Raw genomic sequence first — 24,244 nt, 5'->3', positions numbered from 1 at the left:
GTATCTGATGGCTGAAGGCTCTGCGGAATAGGGACATCACAGGAGCAACAAATGCAATGCAATACAGAAGCCTGTTCATATCAAAAGGCTTGGGAATGGAGACTCTTCAGGAACAAGAAGTGCAAATGAATTTAAAGACAGGAGGTGTGGGCCAGGGGAGAAGAAAGTGGGACGAGTTGGACTGGCATAGAGGCCGAAGGTTCTGCCTCCAACATCTTGATGCCATTTTCAGCTAGTCACCCAGCCTCCCTGGCAGTTCAGTGAGCTCATGAATTGACTAGATTCTGACCAACAGGTCTGAGTAAAAACAGTATGTGCAAGTCATGGGTTTTGTTTCTAAAAGTATCTTTTCCCTGGTTCTTTCTCGCCCCTACCCACTGCAGGCCTGTGAACGCAGTGACAAGGTACCAAAGAGCCAACCTTGTGCACAGGACGGAAGTGGTGGTCTCAATGTGGCAGACCAACAGGACAGAATTAGCCGAGTTCCTCAAACCAGGGACCCACCAGCTCAGCAGTGGGCCGCTTAGCATTAGACCCTTATATTTAGAGAGAAATAAACTTCCACTTTGTTTAAGCTACATAATAAGCTTAAGAATAAGCTCTATTCTTTAATGTAGCTAATGCCACTATTATTTTGTTATACTCAAACTAATATATAGATACCCAAGAAAAAGCTATATAAATATGTCTCCCCTTAATATATACTATTTTTAAAAAACTACATTGTTTTGATTCTTACAAAAATGTAGGGACCCAGAACTAACCACTGGAGAGATCTATAAAGCCAAAGGAGAGTGAGGAAGGCTTAGCCGGGCGATGACATGGTGGAAAGTACAGGTATACAAGATGGGGAGTAGGCTGCTAGAATTTAAAAATATATGTATTTATTTGCAAAGAAAAACTTTTTTTGCATTCAATTTGAGACACACTCTCCTTTCTGATGGTCACAGTAACTTCAGAAATTACTTTTTAACATGGAAAACATGGTAGAAGTGAAGTAAGATGGATATTAGAAAGGAGACATTTGAAAATAGAACAGGAAGACCAGCAGAGAGTAGTTCTGCTTGCCTTTCAAGATGTGTAATAGTAGGGGAATGTGTTAAATGATCTGAAGAAAATTCTCTTAAGTGGTAAAGCTAAAGGCTCTGAAGAGCAAAATAAGCATCCTCCTCTGTAGAAACAGTTAATGGCACACACAGAAATATCAAGTGGGAAGTCACAACAACAAGAGCAAAGAGTAAACGAGGCCAAGGCAACGTATATGCCCATGTGCACGCAGGTACGAAGACTGAAATGTGGTGAGTCTATAAAAAAGATTAATATCTTAAAAGATTTTACTTATTTTTAAAGAGAGGGGAAGGAACGGAGAAAGAGAGGGAGAAAACATTGGTGTTCAAGAGAAACATCCATCGGTTGCCTCTTGCACACCCGCAGCCAGGAACCTGGCCTGCAACCCAGGCATGTGCCCTGACCTAGAATTGAACAAGTGACTTTTCAGTTCTCTGGACGACACTCAACCCACTGAGTCACATGAGTCAGGGCAGAAGATTACATTTTTCAATGGTACAAACTGTACAATAACAAGAAAAGATAGAAAATATTTTGAGAACTTGTCTTAAATTCTCTTTCATAAAGAAATATTATCTGCAATTAAATAAAAATAAAACAGCTCAAACATCCCATCATCTATAAGACCTTCTTGGTCCAGATCCCTTTAAACAGTAATATTCTGCTTCTGTGATGCTTCACGCATTTTTTCTTATTTCTACTGACTCATTTTATGCTCTGTTAAAAATTGTTTGCACCTTCCTTTCTCATCAGTGAAACTAGGAGTTCCTTGAAGACCAGGCCATGTTTTGCTTCCTTGTGTCTTTCATTCTTAGCGTAGCAAATGGAAGAATACTTGAGGAAAATTGTGCCTGCTGGGAGGAAAGTGAGAAGAAAAGCCAGAAAAGAAAGCCAGCGTTGGCATAAATGGTGTTTCAATAAAAAGATTGAAGGAGGCAGGCAGAACACAAATAATAATATTTTGGTAGGACGCCTGCTGTAAAAGCTGCCAGGAGCAGCTGTGGTCAGACAGACTCAGCATAGCACTCAGGACGACAGTGATCCAAGACTGCTCACCAAGAACCCATACTTGTTTAGTTCAGTTTCTGATTTCCTGCTTAAGACGTATCATAATGTGACCATACTCTTAAGTTTTCACAATGGAGAAAGAAATTAAAATAAGGTAAGAGAGTGAGCTTACTATATGGTGGTCATATCACTCCTACAGTGTAAATTGGAAGAAAAGCAGACTAGAAAGAGGTCAGCTAAAGAATTAATCATTATGTGCGTGTGTTTATATAAATATACATATACACATATATACACATGCACATGATTAATATATGTATATATACACATGTATACACATCACATACATCATATACATACATATATATGAAAGAGAGGATGAAAATGGGGGATGGTAAACAAAGCTTGAGGCCATTTAATCCACAGGCAACATTGACATTTTGACTGTAGAAAAGTAATTATAATTTAATATTCTTCAGATAAACTCCTATAAAAATATGTGAGTATCCTTTAAATGAGGAGGCACCTTAGAAATACCAAATGTAAGATATCAGCCACTGCATTTATAGGATACCAATACTACCCTACCCATGGGCTTACATTACAGAATTTAATGAGAAATTATAGGATGTGCTTGCAATATTTCATGAATTCTATGGTAATATATAGATAAGATCTTTCCTGCTTTATTTACCTGCTGAAAAATTGTTAAACAAAACAAACATTTATGTAACTTTGATTTGGAGAAAGTAATCTATTGGAATTGATAGAGAGACATACATGAGACACCAGCGAGTATGGAATGGACTACCTCATCAACCCCACTGTGCATACTCTTATTTCTGAATAAATCGTATTTTAGTATGTACAGCAATGGCCTTCATTGTTAAGACTGAGGTTCCCTTTTGGTACTCTGTTTACCATCCCCTATATGGTGCTTTAACTGGGTGATGCATGGAAAAAGCTACTTTGGAAATGTAATTGTAACAGCATCTGCATATATTTCCCAAAATAAAAAATTAATAACTCACTGTACTATATTTCACTCTTTTTTTCTATTTTTGAAAACTGTGGATGATCAGATAATTTAGATAATTTTTGGAAGGTTTATATAGGCTTAAGCTCCGGTAGGATCAACTTGATCAAAAAGAAAAACTGTAAAATTTTAAAGTGCTTATATGCTTTTATCCTGTAACATTTATAGAAAGCTATGTAATAAGTAATTATTAACTACAAAGCTGCCTCTAATTCTACTTTTGAAAAATTTTGCAATTTATTATTTTTGCTTACATGATATATAAAATCCCAAATAGCAAGAGAAAAAAAGGTTGTATTTTTTTGGAGGGCTCAGCTATTGTTAATACAACAAGAATGGTTTGTGCAACATTGATGTAACCTGGCAGCCAGGGAGAGTGGCCTGGAATGTGCATGCATCAACAATGACAACTTCACTGTACTAGTCAGTGGGGGTGGTAGACACTGTTGAATAAGCATGTGTACTGTGTAGCTGTTGCATTCAGAATGACTGAATGACTAGAGCAATAAATCTGCATCAAATTTTGCATTAAGCTTGAACATTCACCCATGGAAACTATTGGGATGATTCTGAAGGCTTTTGGGGATGATGCAATGAGCGCAGCGCAAACAAAAGCATGGCACAAATGCTTCCATGCGTTTGTCCATGGATAGTCGAGAATCTGTTAAAAGTGATCCACATTCTGAAAGGCCTGCAACAAGCAGAACACCTGAGAATGTTGAATGTGTATGTGCTGAAATCAACAAGATTGGCGACTGACAGTGGGAGAAGTAGAGGCTGATCTGGGGAGTCCAAACACTACTGTGTCTGCGATTTTGACACAGGATCTTGACATGAAATGTGCCTTTGCAAAATTTGTCCTGTGGCTTCTGCTACCCAAGCAGAAGGAATATCGTGCTGCAGTTGTTAATGACTTGATTCAATCTGCTACCAATGAACCAGATTTCCTCAAGAAGGTCATAACAGGAGATGAATCGTGGGTCTACAGCTATGATCCAGAAAAGAAGGCCCCGTCATCCCAATGGAAGTCTCCCTGCTCTCCATGCCCCAAAATGGTGTGCCAAAGTCACAGCAAGATCAAGACCATGCTAACTGTTTTTATTTGATTGGGAAGGTGTTGTCCATTACGAGTACACCTCTCTAGGTCGAAGAGTTAAGGAGTACTACCTCAATGTTCTTCATCAGTTGAGAGAGACAACACGACAAAAATGGCTGCAGCTATGGGCACCTGGTGATTGGCAGCTTCACCACGATAACACACCTTCTCGTGCATCATGTCTCATGCAGAGTTTTTTGGTGAAATATCACATCGCCCAGATGACTCAGTCCCCTATAGTCCAGATTTCGCATCCTGTGACTTCTGCCTTTTCTCAAAACTAAAATCACTTTTGAAAGAGAAGATATTTCAGACCGTCAATGAGATTCAGGAAAATAATGACAGGGCAGCTGATGGTGATTCCAACAAAGGATTTTGCAGAGTGTTTTGAACAGTGGAAGAGACACTGGTAGAACCGTGTGGGGTCTCAAGGTGTCTACTTTGAAGGAGACTGAGGTGTCATTGTCCTATGTTTTATATTTTCTTCAATAAGTATCTCAATTTTTCATATTACATGGCTGGATTCTTTCTGGACAGGCCTCATATATACACCTTCATCTGAGAATTTTCTTTGATTCCCAAGCCTTACTCTTATTAAGAGTTTATTCCTGACAACCAGAGTAACAAGCATAGCCTAATTAATAATTTAATGAATGACTTCACAGTAAGAGTGAAAGAATTCTTTAAACGTTTTAGCCTTGGAATTTCTAAGTCCTTCTGACTTAGGTGATTGTATAAGAAATTCAGTATCTCTATCAGATTGAGGAAGTTGAAAAATAACCCAGGTCAAAATTACTTATACCAGGACATTTGCCAGTGAATAAACTCTAGGACACGAGACAAGGATTTCTGAGCCTCCAACCCTTCTCTTTTTTATAATGCTTTACATTATGTATGTAGACCTTCATAATTGATTCAAAAAGGTTGTTCTCTCTTGCTGTTTCTGCCATCTTCTCAATTTTGCCAGCAGCTATGAAGCATAATATGGATGCAGAAATCACCTGTGGTCCCCAACCACCTAACTCACCAAGGAAGCACTGTGCACTTCCCAGGCTCACTACTAATGTAATGAAATATTTGGTGGTTCAATGTAATTTCATAGTTGTAATCTTTGGGTTGTGAGAATTTGACTCAAAAGGAGTTTAGGTAAGAAGAAAAGAGTACCTCATGATTTTTAATTTCAGAACTCAATAATTGAAAAATCAGGACACAGAAGAAGGTTTTCCTACAATAAATCCCTCATCTAGTCTGTATCTTTCTTGGAACAATTTTAGGTAAAATTGTAAAGTGGAAGAGATTTGGCTTTAATTCTCTTTTGTGTTGCTCTTTTTTCTTGATTTTATTCTAACAGTTCTTCTGTAATTCAGATGATGCAGAACACTACTACGGCAGTATGCAGCTTCAGTTAGAGAAAAAGTCACTCATGCTATCTTGGGTGTGGCTCGTAGTTTTATGACTTTAAAGCCCTAATATTAATCATCCCAAAAGAAGGAATGAGAAGGGTGGGTCTAAGTGCAAAGGAATGTGTTCCTAAGACATCACAGCATTTTTGAACAGCCTCCCAAACTCACACCACATAAACAACAACACTCGTAAGGGTACTCCAGCATAACCCTGCTATATACTTCTTTTCCAACCTTCTTCATCTCATGGCACACATAAAGTGATTACTAAAACTCTGCGGCACACCAAAATATATATTTTGCCAATCTCACCAAAAGAAAAATAAGTGTAATTTTGATTCATTCCCACGAGACAGCTATTGCTGTCTCGGCTGTTGTCATTTTTTATTTAGCAATCTAAAGGAAAAGAGGCCAGTGTCCCTGACCAAACAGTCAGGTACTGCATGTTTTAAAAATTCTTGGGGCGCACCAGTGTGTTGCAAAGCACCAACTGAAAATTGCTACTCTAATGCATTACCAAATCACTCTTTAAGCCCAACACAGAATTTGGTTCTCTGAACAAATCCTTTATAATTAGCCCCAGAGCATTTCCCATCCTTGTGAAGGCTATTATTTCTAGCACCCCCGAATCGTTCCACATACAAAATTTGCTCTGCATGGGCAGTGGACAGGAGGGAGAGGCGAAGGGGGAGCAAAGATGTCCTCATGCTGGCTGCACATGAAAGAGTGTAATCTGTTTAAATGTCAATTGGTTTAGTTCTTGGTTCATACTATCTTTCTTCTGCTGTTCTTCCTCAATAGCAAAGGTGCCTAACTTTTCGAATTCAAGTACAATTAATTGACAGTCCTATTTGGGTGTTAAATATTAGCTAATGTTGACAGCCACATGAATGAGATAATACACTCTGATTTCCAACAGGTACAAACAATACTCATAGTTTTTCAAGCAACTGCTTGAAGATAACGCAGCAAAAAGATCTGCCACCACTATGATGAAAAGTCACAGATGGGATATTTTTGTTGGTACAACATATGTGACTACGAGCTGTGTACAAAAATCACTGAGCACCACACACTCAGAATGGTGTTTTTCTGTTACTGATATGTTTTCATTTACTTATTTGCCCTCAGGTCAGTTTGTGTAATATTGAAGAATGGCCATTGTGGCTCTCTGTTCCAGGTTAGGGCTAGCCTGTGTCAATGGAGGAGAAGGATCAGCCTGGGATGGAGCCCGATATTCATACTCAGATTCTAACTAACTGAGCTAACTGACCACAAAGCAAACAAAAAGCATGCAACGAAAGAAGGCTGGAAATACTTGAGAGACATAAATTGGGATTGTTAAAAAAAAATACTTAAGTGAAAATATCTACAAATTAGAACCAAAATTCTTTTAAAATTTCATTGTAATGTAATTTTCCCCCAAACGTTTACAGTTTCCAGAATTTACAATGAAATGTTTATGAAAATACACAAAATATAATTTTATCAGTTAACACTAACATTTTATAAAAGAATAAAGTGCAAAAAATTTTAAAGACACACACAAAATGATCGGTTTTAAAATAATCATAAACTTAACCCAATAGTATTCTGGCAAATGTTTAACAACTGGCTCCCCACAAAAATTCATACATTTATTATAAATTTTATTTATATAAAGAATGCATAGCCCATGATACATCGATAATGTTAAAATATACTTTTTATTGTAATTCCATTTAATCAATTGATTCTCAAAGAAACAGCTGTTAATTGATTTTTGCCTAATTTTTGTATCTGTCAATAACTTCTGAGTGCGAGCGAGAATGCGTGTAGTTTGGACAGGAGCATTGGTTTGCATTTTTACTTAAGTAAATGAATAAAAGGAAAATGAAACACCAAACACATGTAGAAATTTCATTTGTTCATCAATGATTTGTGAGTGATACGTTTGCTAAGTAGGATAATAATTTGACGTAGGACAATAATTTGACTACTAGAAGACTATGTATTCAGCTCTTTTTTTTGTGCCATACACAACTGTAAAATCTACAGGAATGACATAATTTTAAGTTTAATTTGTATTATTCACATTTTTCCTATTGCTTTCTTCACTCCACACTGTAAATACACAGACAAAACAAAAGAGCAATTTGAAATGTGTAAAACAATATTTTTAAAAGGATTTCACTGTTTTCATGTTTGTAACTAATATTTTCACTCACGTGTCCTTAAACATTTGGAAAAATGATACAGGTCATAGAGTACTCCTAGAAAATCTCTTTTACACATGCATAGTTTTATTATTGAGCAATTCTAAGGTAAATGATTTTGCTGCTCTATACAAAACACAGTTTTGAAATTGGAGAACTAATCAATTACCAAGAATAACCTCAAAATGTTTTTTAAAATTTTCATGTGAAGAAAAATGTACCTAATATTTTGGTAAGCATCTTGCAGTTTTGTAAATATTGCCTGGCAAATATATAGGTAATCTTTATTTTTTAAAAAAAGAGTTAAGCTCTGGCTGGTGTGGCTCAGTGGATTGAGTGGATTTGGTTTGCAGGTTCAGTTCCGCCTGTGAACCAAGAGGTCACCAGTTCAGTTCCCAGTAAGGGCACATGCCTGGATTGCAGGCCAGGTCCCCAGATGGGGGCATGCCAGAGGCAACTGATTGATGTATCTCTCACACATCAATGTTCCTCTCCCTCTCTTTCTCCCTCCCTTCTCCTCTCTCTAAAAATAAATAAATGAAATCTTTAAAAACATAAAATAAAAAGTTAAAGGCAAGAGCAAATATACATGTTTTTACTTTTTAGGCAATAAAAATAAAAGCTGTACAATGAAGACTTTAAATCATTTGACCTTGAGTTGATTTTGTACTTAGAAAATGAAATCACACACGTATGGATTTCTGCAATTATTAAAATCAAGCTTAGCCCTGGCTGGGGCGCTCAGTTGTTTGGAGCATTGTCCCTGTACACCGAAAAAGGCTGGGGTTTTGGTTCCCCGTCAGGGCACATACCTAGGGTGCAGATTCTGTCTCAGGTTAGGGTGCACACGGGAGGCAACTGATCAATGTTTCTTTCTCACATTGATGTTTCTCCCTGTGTCTATCTTTGTGTTTCTCTCTCTCTAAAATCAATAAACATATCCTAGTGTGAGGATTAAAAAAATAATAAAAAATTTTAAAAAATAAGCCTAGATTTAAAACTACATATCAGGGAAGGAAAAGAATGTTTCATTAAACAGGTCCTTGGAGGCTTCCATAGAAAGGTGTATGGTTAAGGGGGAAGGGCTGTCAAGAAACATGTATAAAGGACACATGGACAAAGCCAAAGGAGGGTAGGATCGAAGGTGGTGGGTAGGGATGGCTGGGGTGGGAGGTGTGGTTGGGGGAAAATGGAGACAACTGTACTTGAACAACAATAAAAAAGAGAGACAGAGAGAGAAAAAAAATAAAGATGTATGGTTAAGAGTTCAAACACTGGAGTGAAGCTGACCTGAGTTTGAACTTGGTTCTGCCACTCAGAGGGCCCTGGAAAAGTCAGTGACCTCTTCAGAAATACAGTTTCATCATCTGTAAAACTAGGATTAAAAGTAATACCCATTTCCTAGGATTGCTGTCAGAATTGTGTGTTAATACATGTTCAGTGTAGTGGTAAACATTTTTTAAAATCCCACACTCTTCTACCATTTGAAAAGAAACCTACCCTTTTATGAGGTTATAATAGACTCCATCCCTTAACTGGAGAGTTTAAGAGATGCTAACTGCAACAGTAGTAACTGTTTCTATACACATATTTTTATTTAGCACTCAATTCCTCTCTGTGCAGTGTGCCTGAGTCACGTGCAGGCCTCCACCCTGCTATGCCTTCCCTGATTGCTATCCCTTTTCTTTTCCTAGTCCTACATTCTGAGCATATAAGTATACAATTTCAGTCCAATCAACTGCATTATCTTCTCTTTCCCCCTTCCTTCCTTCCCTCTCTTAGACATTTGAGCTTCAAGTTACTGTTTCTTCTAGTAAATTGTCCTTGATTAATGTTATAGAAAAGTTTCCAGAAATACCTGTGCCAACATTTATTTCTCTGTCCTGGTATTTACATACAAGTCATGCTTTATTGATGTTCTGATAATGCCTAGAGTTCAGGAGAATAAGTCCAAAAGACATCAAACACTTCCTGTGACTATTTCCCATAAATTTCATCTTGGAGTGCACTCATAAAAGCTCTCACGTTTCCATTAAAATGGTCTACAAGAGAGCTTCTCTGCAAATGGCTGATGCTAATGAGTCTATGGATATTTTTAAAGCCTGATGTGGTCAATCAAAGGGGAGGCAGCTGCCAAGACAGTCCCTTCTCCCCTGCTCTGCAGCTCTTCCTGCAGGGATGGAGGCCTCGCTGAGAGGTGCCCCAAGCCCCAGTCTCCCTTCTTCAGTCATAACAATGTCAGCATCTCTTCTTTCCTAGTGCTTTCACTCTAACAAGAAAATACCACTCAGAAAAACACTAAGTGGTTCAGCTTTAGAACAAAATCTAACAAGACAAAGTACTGACTATTAACCATATCATTTGGATATAAAGGTTTATGACTCCAATTCAAAAAGCTGTATGCATGAAAGAGTTAGTAAGCACATACAGCTTATTCTTTGAACCCGAGCCATTTAATGTTTATCAAGCTTCTCCCATTTAAAGTGGAATCTGTGTTATATTATTAGTTAGCAGATTTTATATTTTCTGAATTGAATACAAACTGTTAAGAGATCTTTTCAGAAGTGTGAAAATTGATGCTAGAATGAGAAAGGCTAATAATGCTATTTTCAACAATAATTATGAGAAAAATACAATATTATAAAAATACAGGATGCAGAGTCAGACTGACATAAAGATCCAAAACTAGCCCCACTACTTATTAGCTCTGTGATTGTGGGCGTCTACTGGAAATCAGCACCAGAGGTTTCCTAGGCTGTACTAAGAAAGTAAGATCACACGTAAAACGTAAGTGCAGTAACTAGCATTGAATGTTTAATGAAAGATCAATAAATGACAGTTATTACTGCTGCAATTATTATTCTGAGCCCTTATGATATTTTAGGAATAATTCTTGCAAAAACGGAGAGTATATGCTGGAAATTTTACTTCCATAGTTACTGTGATTGAATCTCAGAATGTCCCCTGAATAATGTTCCACTACCTGGACTGGGAGTAGAAAGGAGGTATTTGGTAAACTGAATATAGACTCAAGAAGAATTCCCTTGCATTAGATAGGCTTATCGTTATCATTGCTACTAGTGAATAGAAAGCCCTGGGAAGGTACACTCTAGACCCACCATGCCCTCCTGTTACACACCTGGCAGCTTTCTCACGGTGATGACTTGCCTGGATCTGAAGATATTTGGATTTGCACCCTTAATGTAGATCTTTGCCAGACTTCTCTCCCACTCTACCAAAAACAGACCTGCTCTCTGCATAGGTAGCTTTCCATAATAACTTTTAACAAAGTTGGTGTTGTCCATCATTGAGAACATCATCAGCATCATAGCTAACACTTTTTGGCCATTTACTAAATGTCAAGTAAAATGCAAAACATTTTGTCTACATTCACTCTTTTAAGCCAACATCAAACTTATAATGTAGGTACTATTTTTCACTTCATATTTATAGATGAGGAAACCAAATATCAGAGATATTATATTACTTGCCTCTGAGTTGACAATCTTTGATGGAAACTTGAGAAATTAGGCATTTTGAATCCAGACATTACTTTTTTAACTACTAGAGAGAACTAGATAGGTCACATATATGTGGATTTTTAAGAGTCACCTCAAAGGAATCATCCCAAAGGGATTACATTAATGGTGGGAATTTTAGTCATGTAGTTGAAACAGTATTTTAGGACAGAGAAGCCTCTTAAAATATGTTGCCTAAATGCCTACACATTCTGTTGACAAGTAGGGTGGACCTCACCAATATTAAAATACAATTAGCACATAAATAAGACAAATGTAGACATTTAGTTTTATAAATAACATTTCATGATATCGAATGACTATGCATTTCAGAAATGTTTCAGATAAATCATTACTTTTAATTTTCATTCTTTTATGTTTTTCCTTTAAATTTTGAGTTAGAATATTCCTTTATAGTGATGAGATATTCCAGAGTGCTCAGTTATACATTTTAGCTAAATAATTTTTAGCTAAAGACAGCTTTGAAGATAATTTTTAAAAAATCATTAAGTAAATGAATATTCTAATTATTTTTCCAATATCTCATTGTCAATGTACCAACATATACAACTCCTTACTCCAACCATCATCATTTATTTTTACTCAGCCCTACCTTTATTTATTTGGTTGTCTTAGAGAGAGGAGAAGGGAGAAATAAGAAGAGGTAGAGAAACATCGGCACAGGAAAGAAACTGATTGGTCGCCTACTGAATGTGCCCTGACTGAGGGACCAAACCAGCAGCCTAGATTTGTGCCCTGACCGGGAATCAAACCTGCGACCTTTTGCTTTGTGGGATGGTGCCCAACCAAGACACATCGGTCAGGGCTGTCTTACATTATTAAACTGTATTTTTTTACAGTTCTAATATACTATATCTTGAGTGCATTATCTGTTTAATCAAGACATCCCCAAACAAAATTAATTAAAATAATTCACAAAATTTTCTTTTTGTTGTTAAATCTACAAGCTAAATGCACCAAATGAAATATGTAGGAAATATGGATTTTATATGTAGGTACATTAATGGTATATAAGCATTAAGTTCTCACAAAGATGTCCTCAAATATAGTACTATAAATAACTCAAGCAAAATAGGAGTACTATCAAAGGCATATCGTAAATGGAGAAAAGAAGGATTACCTGAATCTTATGCAAATTCTAATACCTAGTCTCACATTTTCCAAATGAAGAAACAAGTTAAATGATTTAAACATGGTCAGACCTACTAAGAACTAAAACTAGACTGGGGATCCTCTGGCTTCTTGATTGTGGCTTTTTCAGTTATTACAATTTGAAGGAATTTGCAGTAAAGTCCCATTCACAGATAATCAGCTGATATGCTAGGGAAAGAAAAATCATAGCAAACATAAATATTTTTCTTTCATACTGGCTCCTAAACACAAGCAACCACTTCACTGATAATCAGCTAAAGAAACAATATTCTATTTTAACACCACTGAAGGGAAAAAGGTCATTGCTGTATATTGTATTTCAGAAGCACAAGAGGGAATTTGCGATGTTGATTTTTCTCAGTGTCATTGTGCAGCCCAGAGCCTAATACCAGGGAAGGCGAGGCTCTCTGCATTTTAGAAACTAGGTAATGAATTTGTGTGAAAGGAGTTACAGAAAATACTTGGCAATGTCACTTGTCTATCACTGTGGACGTGATGAAAGCTCTGAATAAATATATTAAATTTTGTTCTACTTAATGACCAAAATTAGCCTGGGAGTTTCTAACATGCTATGGGCCTCTTCTGCCTCTCTTTATGAGAAATACACCAGTAAACGAGACAGATACAGAAAACTGGGCAAATATACTATAAAAGAGTTGCAGAATGTGGAATGTGCTATGAAAGAAAAGAAAATAATTGGATAGGGATGGGGGTGTGACACATAGATTTTACCCCAAGTGAAAGGTATGTGAAACTTGTTAAAAATCATAAAATATTTTTGACCTCCAGACAAAACATGCACTTACCACCTATATTTAATGGATATTAATATTCTGCCATATTTACCTCTGATTGCTCCTTTTAAAATAAAAATAAAAACGAGAAAGTACAGTGAAAGCACCTACCTACCATCCATTCTTATGCACTTCATATCTAGAGTACCAATCCCCACATTTAACCAGGAAAATGACGTGACCCAGTATACTTCTGCACAGAGAAGAACCCGAGAGTCCAGAGAGAGGAAGCAGAGAAAGCAGCTGGAAGGCTCCTACAGCAGAGCAGGGGAGATGAACATTGTATGTACTTGGGTGGTACAAAACAAATGGAGGGAAGTGGACAGACTCAAGACATATTTGTATAACACATGACTGTGGGAGAAAAAGCAAATACATAAGAAGACAAAAAGAACTTAAAAAATTTTGCAGGCTGAAAGAGAGATAAATCTAAAAAGTTCCCTTTTATAAAGGATACATATGAGACCCTGATCCTGAATTTAAACCAGACCAAATGACAATTAAATGAACTGTACTTAAGTGAGGTCTGTCTGGAAAAAGTCCAGCCATTGTTAATATAATGAGAAGGTGCGTGACATCGATGTAACCTGGCAGCTAAGGAGAGTGGACTGGAATGCACACCTGTCAATAATGATGATGTCACTGTACTAGTCAGTGGGGGCAGCCAGACGCCATTGAGTAAGCATGTGTACTGTGTTTCATGACACATTGAAAATGACTGAGCGAGTAGAGCAATGAATCTGCATTAAATCTTGCATTAAGCTTGAACATTCCTCTGTGGAAACTATTTGGATGATTCTGAAGACTGCAGCTATGGGCGACTGGTGATTGGCAGCTTCATCAGGACAATGCGCCCATCTCGTGCAGAGCTTTTTGGTGAAAACATCAAATCATGCAGGTGACTCAGCCCCACTACAGCCCAGATTTGGCCCCCTGCAATTTCTGGCTTTTTGCAAAACTAAAATCACCTTTGAAAGGGAAGAGATTTCAGACTGTCCACAAGATTCAGAAAAATATGATGGGGCAGTTGATGGTGACTGGGAGAACTGTGTGAGGTCCCAAGGTGCCTACTTTGGAGGGGACTGAGGTGTCATTGTCTTGTGTACAATCTTTCTTGTATCTTGTATCTTCTTCCATAAACGTCTGTATTTTTCACATTACATGGCTGCATACCTTCTCTACAGAGCCTGTGTGATGTTAGTGATCTGACTCAGTAATGCCTGTTTTCCTAGATAATTCAAAGGATGGTGAAGGTGAAAGCAACCTGGATTCCCTGAAGTGTGTTATACTGCTCCTGCATAAAGAGTTGCACAGTATCCAATTAACAGTGGTGTTTCTGCCTGGGGAAGTTATATATAAGCAAATGAAACCTGAAAGGAACATGTTAGGAATATATAATTATAGTGGGACCCTTTTTAAAACACCGTTCAGTCTATAGCCATTCCATCCTGAACGCGCCCAACCTTGTCTAAAACACAGTTCACCATTACATACAATGTATTTCAAATACAATGTATTTGAATATAATAACCAATAAATCAGAATCCTTATATGTCACAATCATAAATTAGTGTTAGCTTGTAAATTGGTATTTATTTCCACTAATGTTCATGCCATTATGAAGTCCTACAATAAATGTATCTTTTTTCATTTACATGGTTTAGTTGTCCCCAAAAAGGATAGTCCTTTACATAGCTAAATGTTATTTATCAAGTATTTAATAGTAATTGAAACAGACTGAGAAGAACACAAGCTTAAGCCGATAGCTCTCCAGAAAAGATAAGGTGCGTGTGCAAATAACAGTGTAAAACAGAATACAAAACAAAGGGAAAAATAAATGGGGTGACATCAAACTAAAAAGCTTCTGCACAGTGAAAAACCACCAACAAAATATGTATGGGAGAATGTATCTGCCAGTGATACATCTGATAAAAGGTTAATTTCCAAAATATGGGAAAAACTTGTACAACTCAGCACCTGAAAGACAAACAATCCTATGAAAGAATGAGCAGAGCACCTGAATACACGCCTTCCCAAAAGGGACATACAGAGGGCCAGCAGACATGACAACATGCTCAACGCCACCAATCTTCAGAGAAATACCAATTAAATCCACGATGAACTATCACCTCACACCTGTCAGAATGGCCACCATTAATAAATCAACAAGCAAGTGCTGGTGAAGATGTGAAGAAAAGAACCCTCGTGCACTGCTGGTGGGAATGCAGACTGGTGCAGCCACTATGGAAAACAGTATGGAATTTCCTCAGAAAAATAAAAATGAAACTGCCTTTGACCCAGTGATTCCACTTCTGGGACTATATCCTAACAACCCCCAAACACCAATTTGAAACCATATAGGCACCCCTGTGTTCACAGCAGTGTTATTTACAACAGCCAAGATCTGGAAACAGTCCGAATACCTACCAGTAGGTGAGTAGATAAAAAAACTGATATATTTACACAATGGAATACTACACAGCCATAAAAAGGAAAAAAATCTTACCTTTTGCAACAGCATGGTTGGACCCGGAGAACATTATGCTATGGGAAATAAGCCAGTCAGAAAAAGACAAATACCATACAATCTCACTTATATGTGGAATCTAATGAACAAAATAAACTAATGAGCAAAATAGAAACAGAAACATGGATACGGGGAACAGACTGACAGCTGTCTGAGGGAAGGGAAGCAGGAACTAGATAAAAGAAGGTAAAAGGCTCAGCTAAAAAGTATAGACGCATAACCATGCACATAGACAACAGTTTGGTGATGACCAGAGAGAAGGTGGGGCGAGCACTGGATGAATGGGCAAAGAGGAAAAGTAGGGAAAAGCAGGGATCTGTGCCAACAATAAAAATAAAGTTACAAGAAACAGAGTACAGTAAGTGCTGGAGAAGTGCTAATGTGCTATTAGGCTGTGAGTTTCTACAGAAAATGGATCATGTCTCATTTACTTTTATATTTTTAGCTCCTAGTACTAGTACAGTGAAAGTCATGTATTAAATGTTTGATCAGTGTCCATTCATTCAGCTATCATACAAATATTCAGTGCTTACTAGATGCTAAGCATACAAAGACCCAGTTCCTGCCTTTGATCAGCTTACACTCATTCTTTCCAAATTCATTTTGAGTGCCCTGCTTAAAGGTGGGAGGTAAGGACATGCAGAGAAGGACAGATATGAAGGCAGGGTCCACGATGACGAGAAGTCAAGGAAATGTGCTGTGCATGAGATAGGAGATGGGGTGACTCAACATCTAATGATTCAACTGGTCCATGTCCAGTGTTTCGATAACACGACAGAGCACACAAAACAAAGTACAGCAGATCTCCAGCTGGTTCCATCGGATCTGACGAGGCCCGGTTAACTGGCTCTTTTCCAACATAAGGGGCTGCAGAGTCTGGGAATTTCTTAATTTAATAGTAGATTTTCAGAGGTGTCTTGACCTGGCTTATTTTTTCCTCCTTGGACATGGCTCTAACTTAAGATGCTGTTTGGGCCTTGTTCTTAGAATCATATTTTCACAGAGTAGAAACGAGCTTTTGAGGGTCATGGGGTCCTACCTTCTGATTAAAGACTTCCCCTAATAAAACTATGTTCAGTTTTTGCCTGAACATTCCTCCATACACTGAAAAATAACTGATTCAGGGGTAGATCGCTATATCTGTCTTTGCTATAGTAAATTCTCAAATTAGTACCACAACGCTGGGTAGACATGATCTGTCACTGTTACCTCCAAGTTGTACTTACTACCTGTAGTTTATCATTTTGACCTGTCTGAAAGCACCTAGAACCGAGCCTGTAACAGACACATCTGACTGTTAATTTCTATTTCTATAAAATGGGTATAATAATGGCTCCTAATACACAACAATTTTTTGATATCAAATGAACTCAAGAATATGAAAGTGTTTTAAATTAGAAAGTCTTATCCCTTCAAAAGACTTGCTTTTATGTTTATTTAGAATGTCTATCTTTTTCCTTTTTGATATTTTAACTTCCTAAATATTATACATTTATTTGTAGAAGCATTCTGTTTCAGGAAAAATAATGTGTTCCTTTTATTCATGTGAAGTGCCAAGAACCTTGAGAGGACAAAACAATCAGTCCTCCCTATGTTTTCTGTGGCTCTCCTTTTGACAGAGCTCAAGCATAGGCTGATTGGCTACAGAGCCACAGGGATTTGATGAAGCAAAGCGTTCTGCAGCAATACAGAATCCAGCTGCTTCTGTCTCAAGGGAAGTATAAGACATGACCTTGATTGGTCTCTCTCAGGTATGCTTAGTTGCCTAGCAAACCTCAGAAGTCCAAGGAAAAAGGCATAAGCCTTTACAGATTTATATTTTGAAGCTTTTATTATCATAATGTGCTGTGGTGCAAATTGAATATCTTTACAAAAAGCTTAGAACAGCATGGAATTTTCTACTACCATAGCTTAGTGACATGTTCCAAGCAACTTTATCAGTTCCTATATTTGTAAAGATAATAAAATGCTATGTTACACAATACAATAGTGTTTATAAAACACTAAGTACACAGGATATTTTAAATTTGAAAGATGAGTTCATGATGAGTAAGATTGAAATAGCCATCAAAAATCCTTCTTTATTCTAAGATAATCATTTTTATTTCTGAAAGTACAAAAATATATTAAATAAAGAGGACTCATCAGTAATAACATTTCCAAAAGTCTATGTCCATAGATTCACTGGCAGATAAGACCACTGCAGGTGAGGACCTTGATGGAAAAATAAATAAACATTTTCCAAAAATTTCTGCATCACTTGTTGCACGAGCAAATAATGCGAATACATTTCTAGAAACAGAAACCTCTTTACTCCTCTCATGCTCGTTAACATGCTCAGATCTTTTACTCAGGAAATATTCTAGGTAGAATTTTAATCTTTTGATTCTTTGTTTTCTCCTTTCTCTCCATCATATAAATATGATGAGCTAAGCTGACTATTAAATGAAAACAGCACTTTCTGGTAAATCAGGCATTTTAATTATCTTTAAAAATCATGAAAAATCTCAGTCAAGTTTCATTTAATACAAAGTTAAAACAGCAGTTTAGAAAACTAATCATTACCAACTACCACTGACAATAAGTAATGAGCTAAGACATTTCAAAAATGTTTTGGACATCATAAAATATGTCTATGTTTTTCAATGGGAAAAATAATTTCTGTTGGTCATAACACAAAAGTCTTTACTAGTTAGCTGAAGTATTGCTTGATTGAGCTCACAGTCTGAACTAAAGTTATTTTAAATTTAAAGCTTACTTGTTATGGAATATATAAAATACTAACAGAAAAAAAAGGCAATAAATATGAAAATTTATCCATCATTCTAATACTTCAACAAGTCAAGTCAGTTTCAGTTTTCAGGGCACCTTACCATCCCTTGCCCTTATGCATGCATGGAATTCTCCTGATGGTATAGGTAAAATTTGTGTCCTGCTTTTCTTAATACTGTCTCAGTAGCATTTCACACATTGCCAGAAAGTCTTTATAAGTATCATGAAGAAGAATTAATTGTATATGTTACCATAACCTAATGTATCATTTCCCCCCTCTTAAACCTGCTACCTTCTTTTTCCCTGCCCCCAACCCATGTTATTTGGTGCTACCAAAAAGCACCCACATTTTCATTTCATGCATCTTTCCCTTTTATTTGTGATGCTTCCCCCTTCAGATAAATGATCTCAAGTACAGACTTACAGATATGGATATTATGGCTCTTATATTTCCAAAGTACTTCCTAAATTTCACTACCACCAGTAGCAATGTATGTGCCTATGATTTGTGCTGTGACCTTCACTAGCACTCAAGTATTAGTATTTTTCATTGGATAGAGGAGCACTAATTTCATAAAGGTTAAATTTCCATGATTTCATACTAATGAAATCTCATATTGTTTTAATTTGCATTATTACCATTGTTGTTAAATGCTTAAAAATATTTGCTAATATTATTTTCTATTAGGTAGATTATCTGTAGGATGTGTCTTAGTATTTATCTAAAAAAATTACACATTTTTTAAAACTCCTTCTAGAAAATAACCCTATTCAATATTAACCACAATTTTTTTCCAACATAGATAGTTTTACTTTGGGCTTTTTTTTGGTAACAAGTAGTTTAATATTTTTATATTTTAAATATGTTAAGTATATTGCAATGTGAGTTATTTTCTGTTACTTCAAAGCTTATATAATTATTCCACCAAATGCTTGACAAATATGCACCTTCCCCCCATGATTTCTTTAAAATATATATATATATATTTAATCCATCTGGAAATATATTTTGGCATATGTTTGACATATCTGTTACTTCATTTTCAAACTCTAATCCTACAACCATTTATTAAATCCTCCTTCCCTTTCCCATTGTTCTAGAATACTCTATTCTTATATTCTTATATATATTTAATTCTTGTATATAACATGTTGAGATTTTCTATACTTTCCTAGATCTAGCCAGTAACAAAAAATTTAAATTATATAATTTTCTATTATGATTTCATGTCTGGAATGGCTTTTCAACATTTATGGCTTCTTTTTAAAAAATATTCCTTTATTCTCATTAGCTTATTTTTCCAAATATATTTTTATCATTCTGTCACCTTCTATGAAAAGCCAGTTGAGAATTTTATGGAGATCATGCTATTTTATTGATAAATAATATAAAAAGCTTTAATAGCTTTATTTATCATGATAACCAGAAGATACACTCTCTTCACTTACTCAAGCATTCTTTTATAACTCATAATGAGTAGTATTTTAAAAATATGTCCAATATTATATAATTAAGGACAGAATGAGATAATTAAAAAGTTGAAGGCCATGGAGCAGAACAAGTATATTTATCTCTAGGCTCAAATCCTGTGTGATCTTGGGCAAGATGTTTAGCCTCTCTGAGCCTCTGTATATTGAAGGGAGTGGTACTTCAAGGATTACTATATATAGAACTATTGTAACATACCATGTACCCAGTAAGTGTTAGCTCTGATCATAACTCTTATTATAACGTGTGTACTTGACATTTTACAATGTCCTTCCATGTGAATTATGTCACCTGCTCTGTTGATCTTCACAAAACTCTGTTAGGTGATAATGTCTTTGTTATTATCAATATTAATATTAAGACAAAATTGGTAAAAATATTGCTTTTGAATCAAAAACATAAGATCATATGATATCATCACAACGTATGTAAATGTGTTTGTAGACCAGCTAATATCTCACAATAACCTTGTCCCTAAATATTTTATGATTTTTCATCCTATAATAGTTATAATTGCCCTTTCACTATAATTTCTATCAGTTTTGCTTGCTTAAAGGAAGGCTGTTGATTTTAGTACATTTGTGTCACGTTCAACAGTTTTATTGAGTTCCTTATCAACCTCTTCAAAATATGATTAATTCTTTTGGGTTTCTGGGTTGTCGTATCTCCAAAATAAATTCCATATTATAGAATCATATATTAATATAATCAGCTACTTAACTGAAAATTTTAAAAAAAACTATGACTAGTTATCTATCATGATACATGACGTTACAATCTTTCTGTGGAAACATACATTCAAGAAGATTACTCAGTCGTTACTAGTAAGTTTTCTTTAGCATGTAGACTGTTATTTTATGAATTTTTCTCATTCATTCTAACCTCATAATACTTTGGTAGGAAGGGATGCTGTTACAGTGTGGTAAAAAAAGGAATCAAAGAGAAATCATACATTTTTTTCTTTCTTCTTTGTGGGCTTTAAATATTATTCTTGGGAATGAGAGAATAAAAGGATCAGGAAGAAAGAGGTCTAAACCGAATGCGCTTGCACACGTGGGAGAGTTTTGACACTTTTTACAAATCTCTTGCTGCATGGCTGGCTGAGCTCTTTCTCATCCTAACCTAGCCCTTCAACTCCCAGATACATCTTTTTGTTCCTCCTCGCAGAATATCCAGAATATTGTTTCAGCTATAGGAGGATAAATTGTGCTGTGCCTGTACTTGTCTTTTCCCATCTATTGCCAGACTGGGTGCTTTCTTTGAAAAGTAATAATAATAATAATAATAATAATAATAAAATGTCACTTTTTCATTGAATCAGCTGGTTAATACAACTGATTAATCCACTGCCGAAAGCAGCCTACATAAAGGAATCCACTGTTGCCTCCAATATATTTCATTTTTGAAAAAATGATAAAGATGATGCAGTTATTTTCCCTGCAGCACCAGAAAATCAGCTTCAGGTATGGCACCCATACTCACGGGGAAAATGATTAGAGGTGGACGGGTTGACACTGTCCCCGCTGTCAGCACTTTCGCTGCTGGACACTTCATCATCTGATTCCCGCACGGAAGAGCAGGGTGAGGAGCCGTCAACTTCTTCAAACTTCCTCTTTAAAATTCCACTCATAGCTGCAGCGCTGTCACATGTACCTGGAACAGAACAGGAGCAACGAAGCATTGAAATGTTTGACCGCTGGATGTGTAGCCAAGGTCTCCAGAGTCATTTTTTATGTGGCTTTTTATACATGAGCTGAGCTTTACCTTGAAAGGATCACTAAGCAGTTTTTCTCAAAAAATATTTTCAAATCAACACAAATTACTTTAGATTAAATATGAGCATGGACCATTTTGGTTACCACAGTGTATCATTTTTTGACACAGTTCATCTTATTGTGATACCTTTATTCCTTTTTGTTGGCAAGTTAAAAAAACAAAAACAAAACCTGCCCTGTGTGGCTCAGTGGATTGAGTGCCAGCCTGTGAACCAAAGGGTCACTGGTTCAATTCCTAGTCAGGGCACATGCCTGGGTTGTGGGCCAGGTCCCGGGTAGGGGGCGCATGAGAGGCAGCCTCACATTGATGTTTCTCTCCCTCTCTTTCTCCCTTCTTACCCCTCTGTCTAAAAATAAATAAATAAAATCTTAAAAAAAAAAACCCCTGTGTCCATAAAATTCTGTCGTGAAAATAAATGCCATTGTCCTCCAAAGTCCTAAATGACTACTGCTTATAAAAATTTCATCTGGAAAAAAACACAGATAAGTATGCAAAAAAATCATACTCAAGTTTTATAATGTAAGAACCCTAATTATCTGAGCACAATGAAGCACATGAAATCAGCTCTAAATTTTAGATAGTTTCCATTTCAATAGTGCAATAAGGTGAAATGTGTCCCCAGGATACCTAGTTGCTGAAGTTCTTTACCTGGCAGCTAACACTGAGTGGGGAGAGTGAGTGGGGAGAGGGCATGGTTTCTCCTAAATCCTTTCTGTAGGATGAATGGGCTTTCCCTTCTCCTTGGGCTTTCTCCACCCTCCCCATTTACCTTGACATATGTACAGTCAGCTGAAGGACATAACTTTCCTTGCAGTGTAAGGATATAATTGGGAAAACCTATATAAATTTGCTTAGATATATGGATTTGTTTTTACATTCATAAATTAGGTTAACTTAGTGGAAAGTGTTACTAAGTCAATTCCACGCATTCCAACTTCTATCGCATTTGTCAGCTCGTTTGACTCTCATTTGAGCTCTTGAACCCATTTTCTCCTTTACCTGCCAGAGCATAGCCATCCATCCTTTGATTAGGAGGAAGCAGACACAACTATTCTGATGTCTGCTTAATTACATGATCTAGGTACTGCCCTTAGCAATCTCTGAAATCACTCCTTCTCTGCACAGATCACGGAGCAAGTAGCCTGCCCAGATCCTCTTAGCTGGGTCAGCTCTCCAAGGTCTAATGCAGTCATTTTTTTTTTCCCCAAAGCGGGCTACTTGGATTAGCAGAGTCTGCATCATCTGGGAGGGAAACTGCTAGAAATGCAAGTTCTCAGGCTCCACTCCAGATTGCCTGAATCAGAAACTCCCGGCAGTAAGACCCAGCACTCTGCTTCATGAAGCTGTCTAGGTGATCTTGATGAACGCTCAAATTGGAAGACCACTTGTGTAATTCCTAGTCTGACTGGCCTAGTCAGCTTCTCTTTGGACTTTCCCTTTCTTGGGTATGACCATATACTAGCCCTAGAGAGTCACACAACCCAGCATTCAATTCCTGGTCAAAATCTCTTCTTTGGCGGTCTTTGGTGTGGTTTCTAATAAAGTTAAATACAGTACAAGATGTCTCTTAAGTCTTTAATTTTAATTTACTCCACCCATCTAAACATGTGGTGAGGAACTGGTATACAAGGTCTGTCTGGAAAAAGTCCAACCATTGTTAATATAATGAGAACAGTTTGTGTGACACTGATGTCACCTGGCAGCCAAGGAGAGTGGACTGGAATATGCATGTGTGAACAATGACAACTTCACTGTACTAGTCAGTGGGGGTAGTAGATGCTGTTGAGTGGGCATGTGTATGGTGTGGCCATTGTAGTCAAAATGACTTGAGTTAGTAGAGCAACGAATCTGCATCAAATTTTGCATTAAGCTTGAACATTCCTCCATGAAAACTATTCAGCTGATTCAGAAGGCTGCAGCTATGGGTGACTGGCGATGGGCAGCTTCATCACGACAATGTGCCTGCTCATGCATCATGTCTTGTGCAGATTTTTTTGGTGAAAATATCAAATCACCCAGGTAACTCAGCTCCCTACAGCCCAGATTTGGTGCCCTGTGACTTCTGGCTTTTCCCAAAACTAAAGTCACCTTTAAGAGGGAAGAGATTTCAGCTCATCAATGAGATTTAGGAAAATATGAAGGGTCAGCTGATGGTGACAGGGAGAACTGTGTAAGGTCCCAAGGTGCCTGCTCTGAGGGGGGCTGAGGTGTCATTGTCCTATGTACAATGTTTCTCATATCTTGAATCTTCTTTAATAAATGTGTTTATTTTTCATAGTACATGGCTGGATACTTTCTGGACAGGCCTCGTACATATGCTTGACTCCTGGGGTGGAGTAGGGGATGTAAAAGGGAGTCAAACATGCTACCTGTCCTCAAGGAGCAAACA

At 36.9% G+C, this 24,244-nt stretch overlaps 1 protein-coding gene across 1 annotated transcript in view; it reads right to left on the bottom strand.

The window, feature by feature from the left end:
* CSRNP3 (cysteine and serine rich nuclear protein 3) overlaps positions 1 to 24,244 on the bottom strand; it is a 185,192-nt gene that overhangs the window by 49,945 nt on the left and 111,003 nt on the right. Inside the window, exon 4 of the mRNA XM_045187352.2 lies at positions 21,562 to 21,732. Coding sequence (XP_045043287.2) covers positions 21,562 to 21,732 — 171 coding nt within the window. The remainder of the gene's footprint in view (positions 1 to 21,561; positions 21,733 to 24,244) is intronic.

The sequence above is a fragment of the Desmodus rotundus genome, chromosome 2 (genome assembly GCF_022682495.2).
Source record: "Desmodus rotundus isolate HL8 chromosome 2, HLdesRot8A.1, whole genome shotgun sequence".
Classification (NCBI taxonomy): Eukaryota; Metazoa; Chordata; class Mammalia; order Chiroptera; family Phyllostomidae; genus Desmodus; species Desmodus rotundus.
This window is presented reverse-complemented; position numbering and strand designations above follow the sequence as displayed.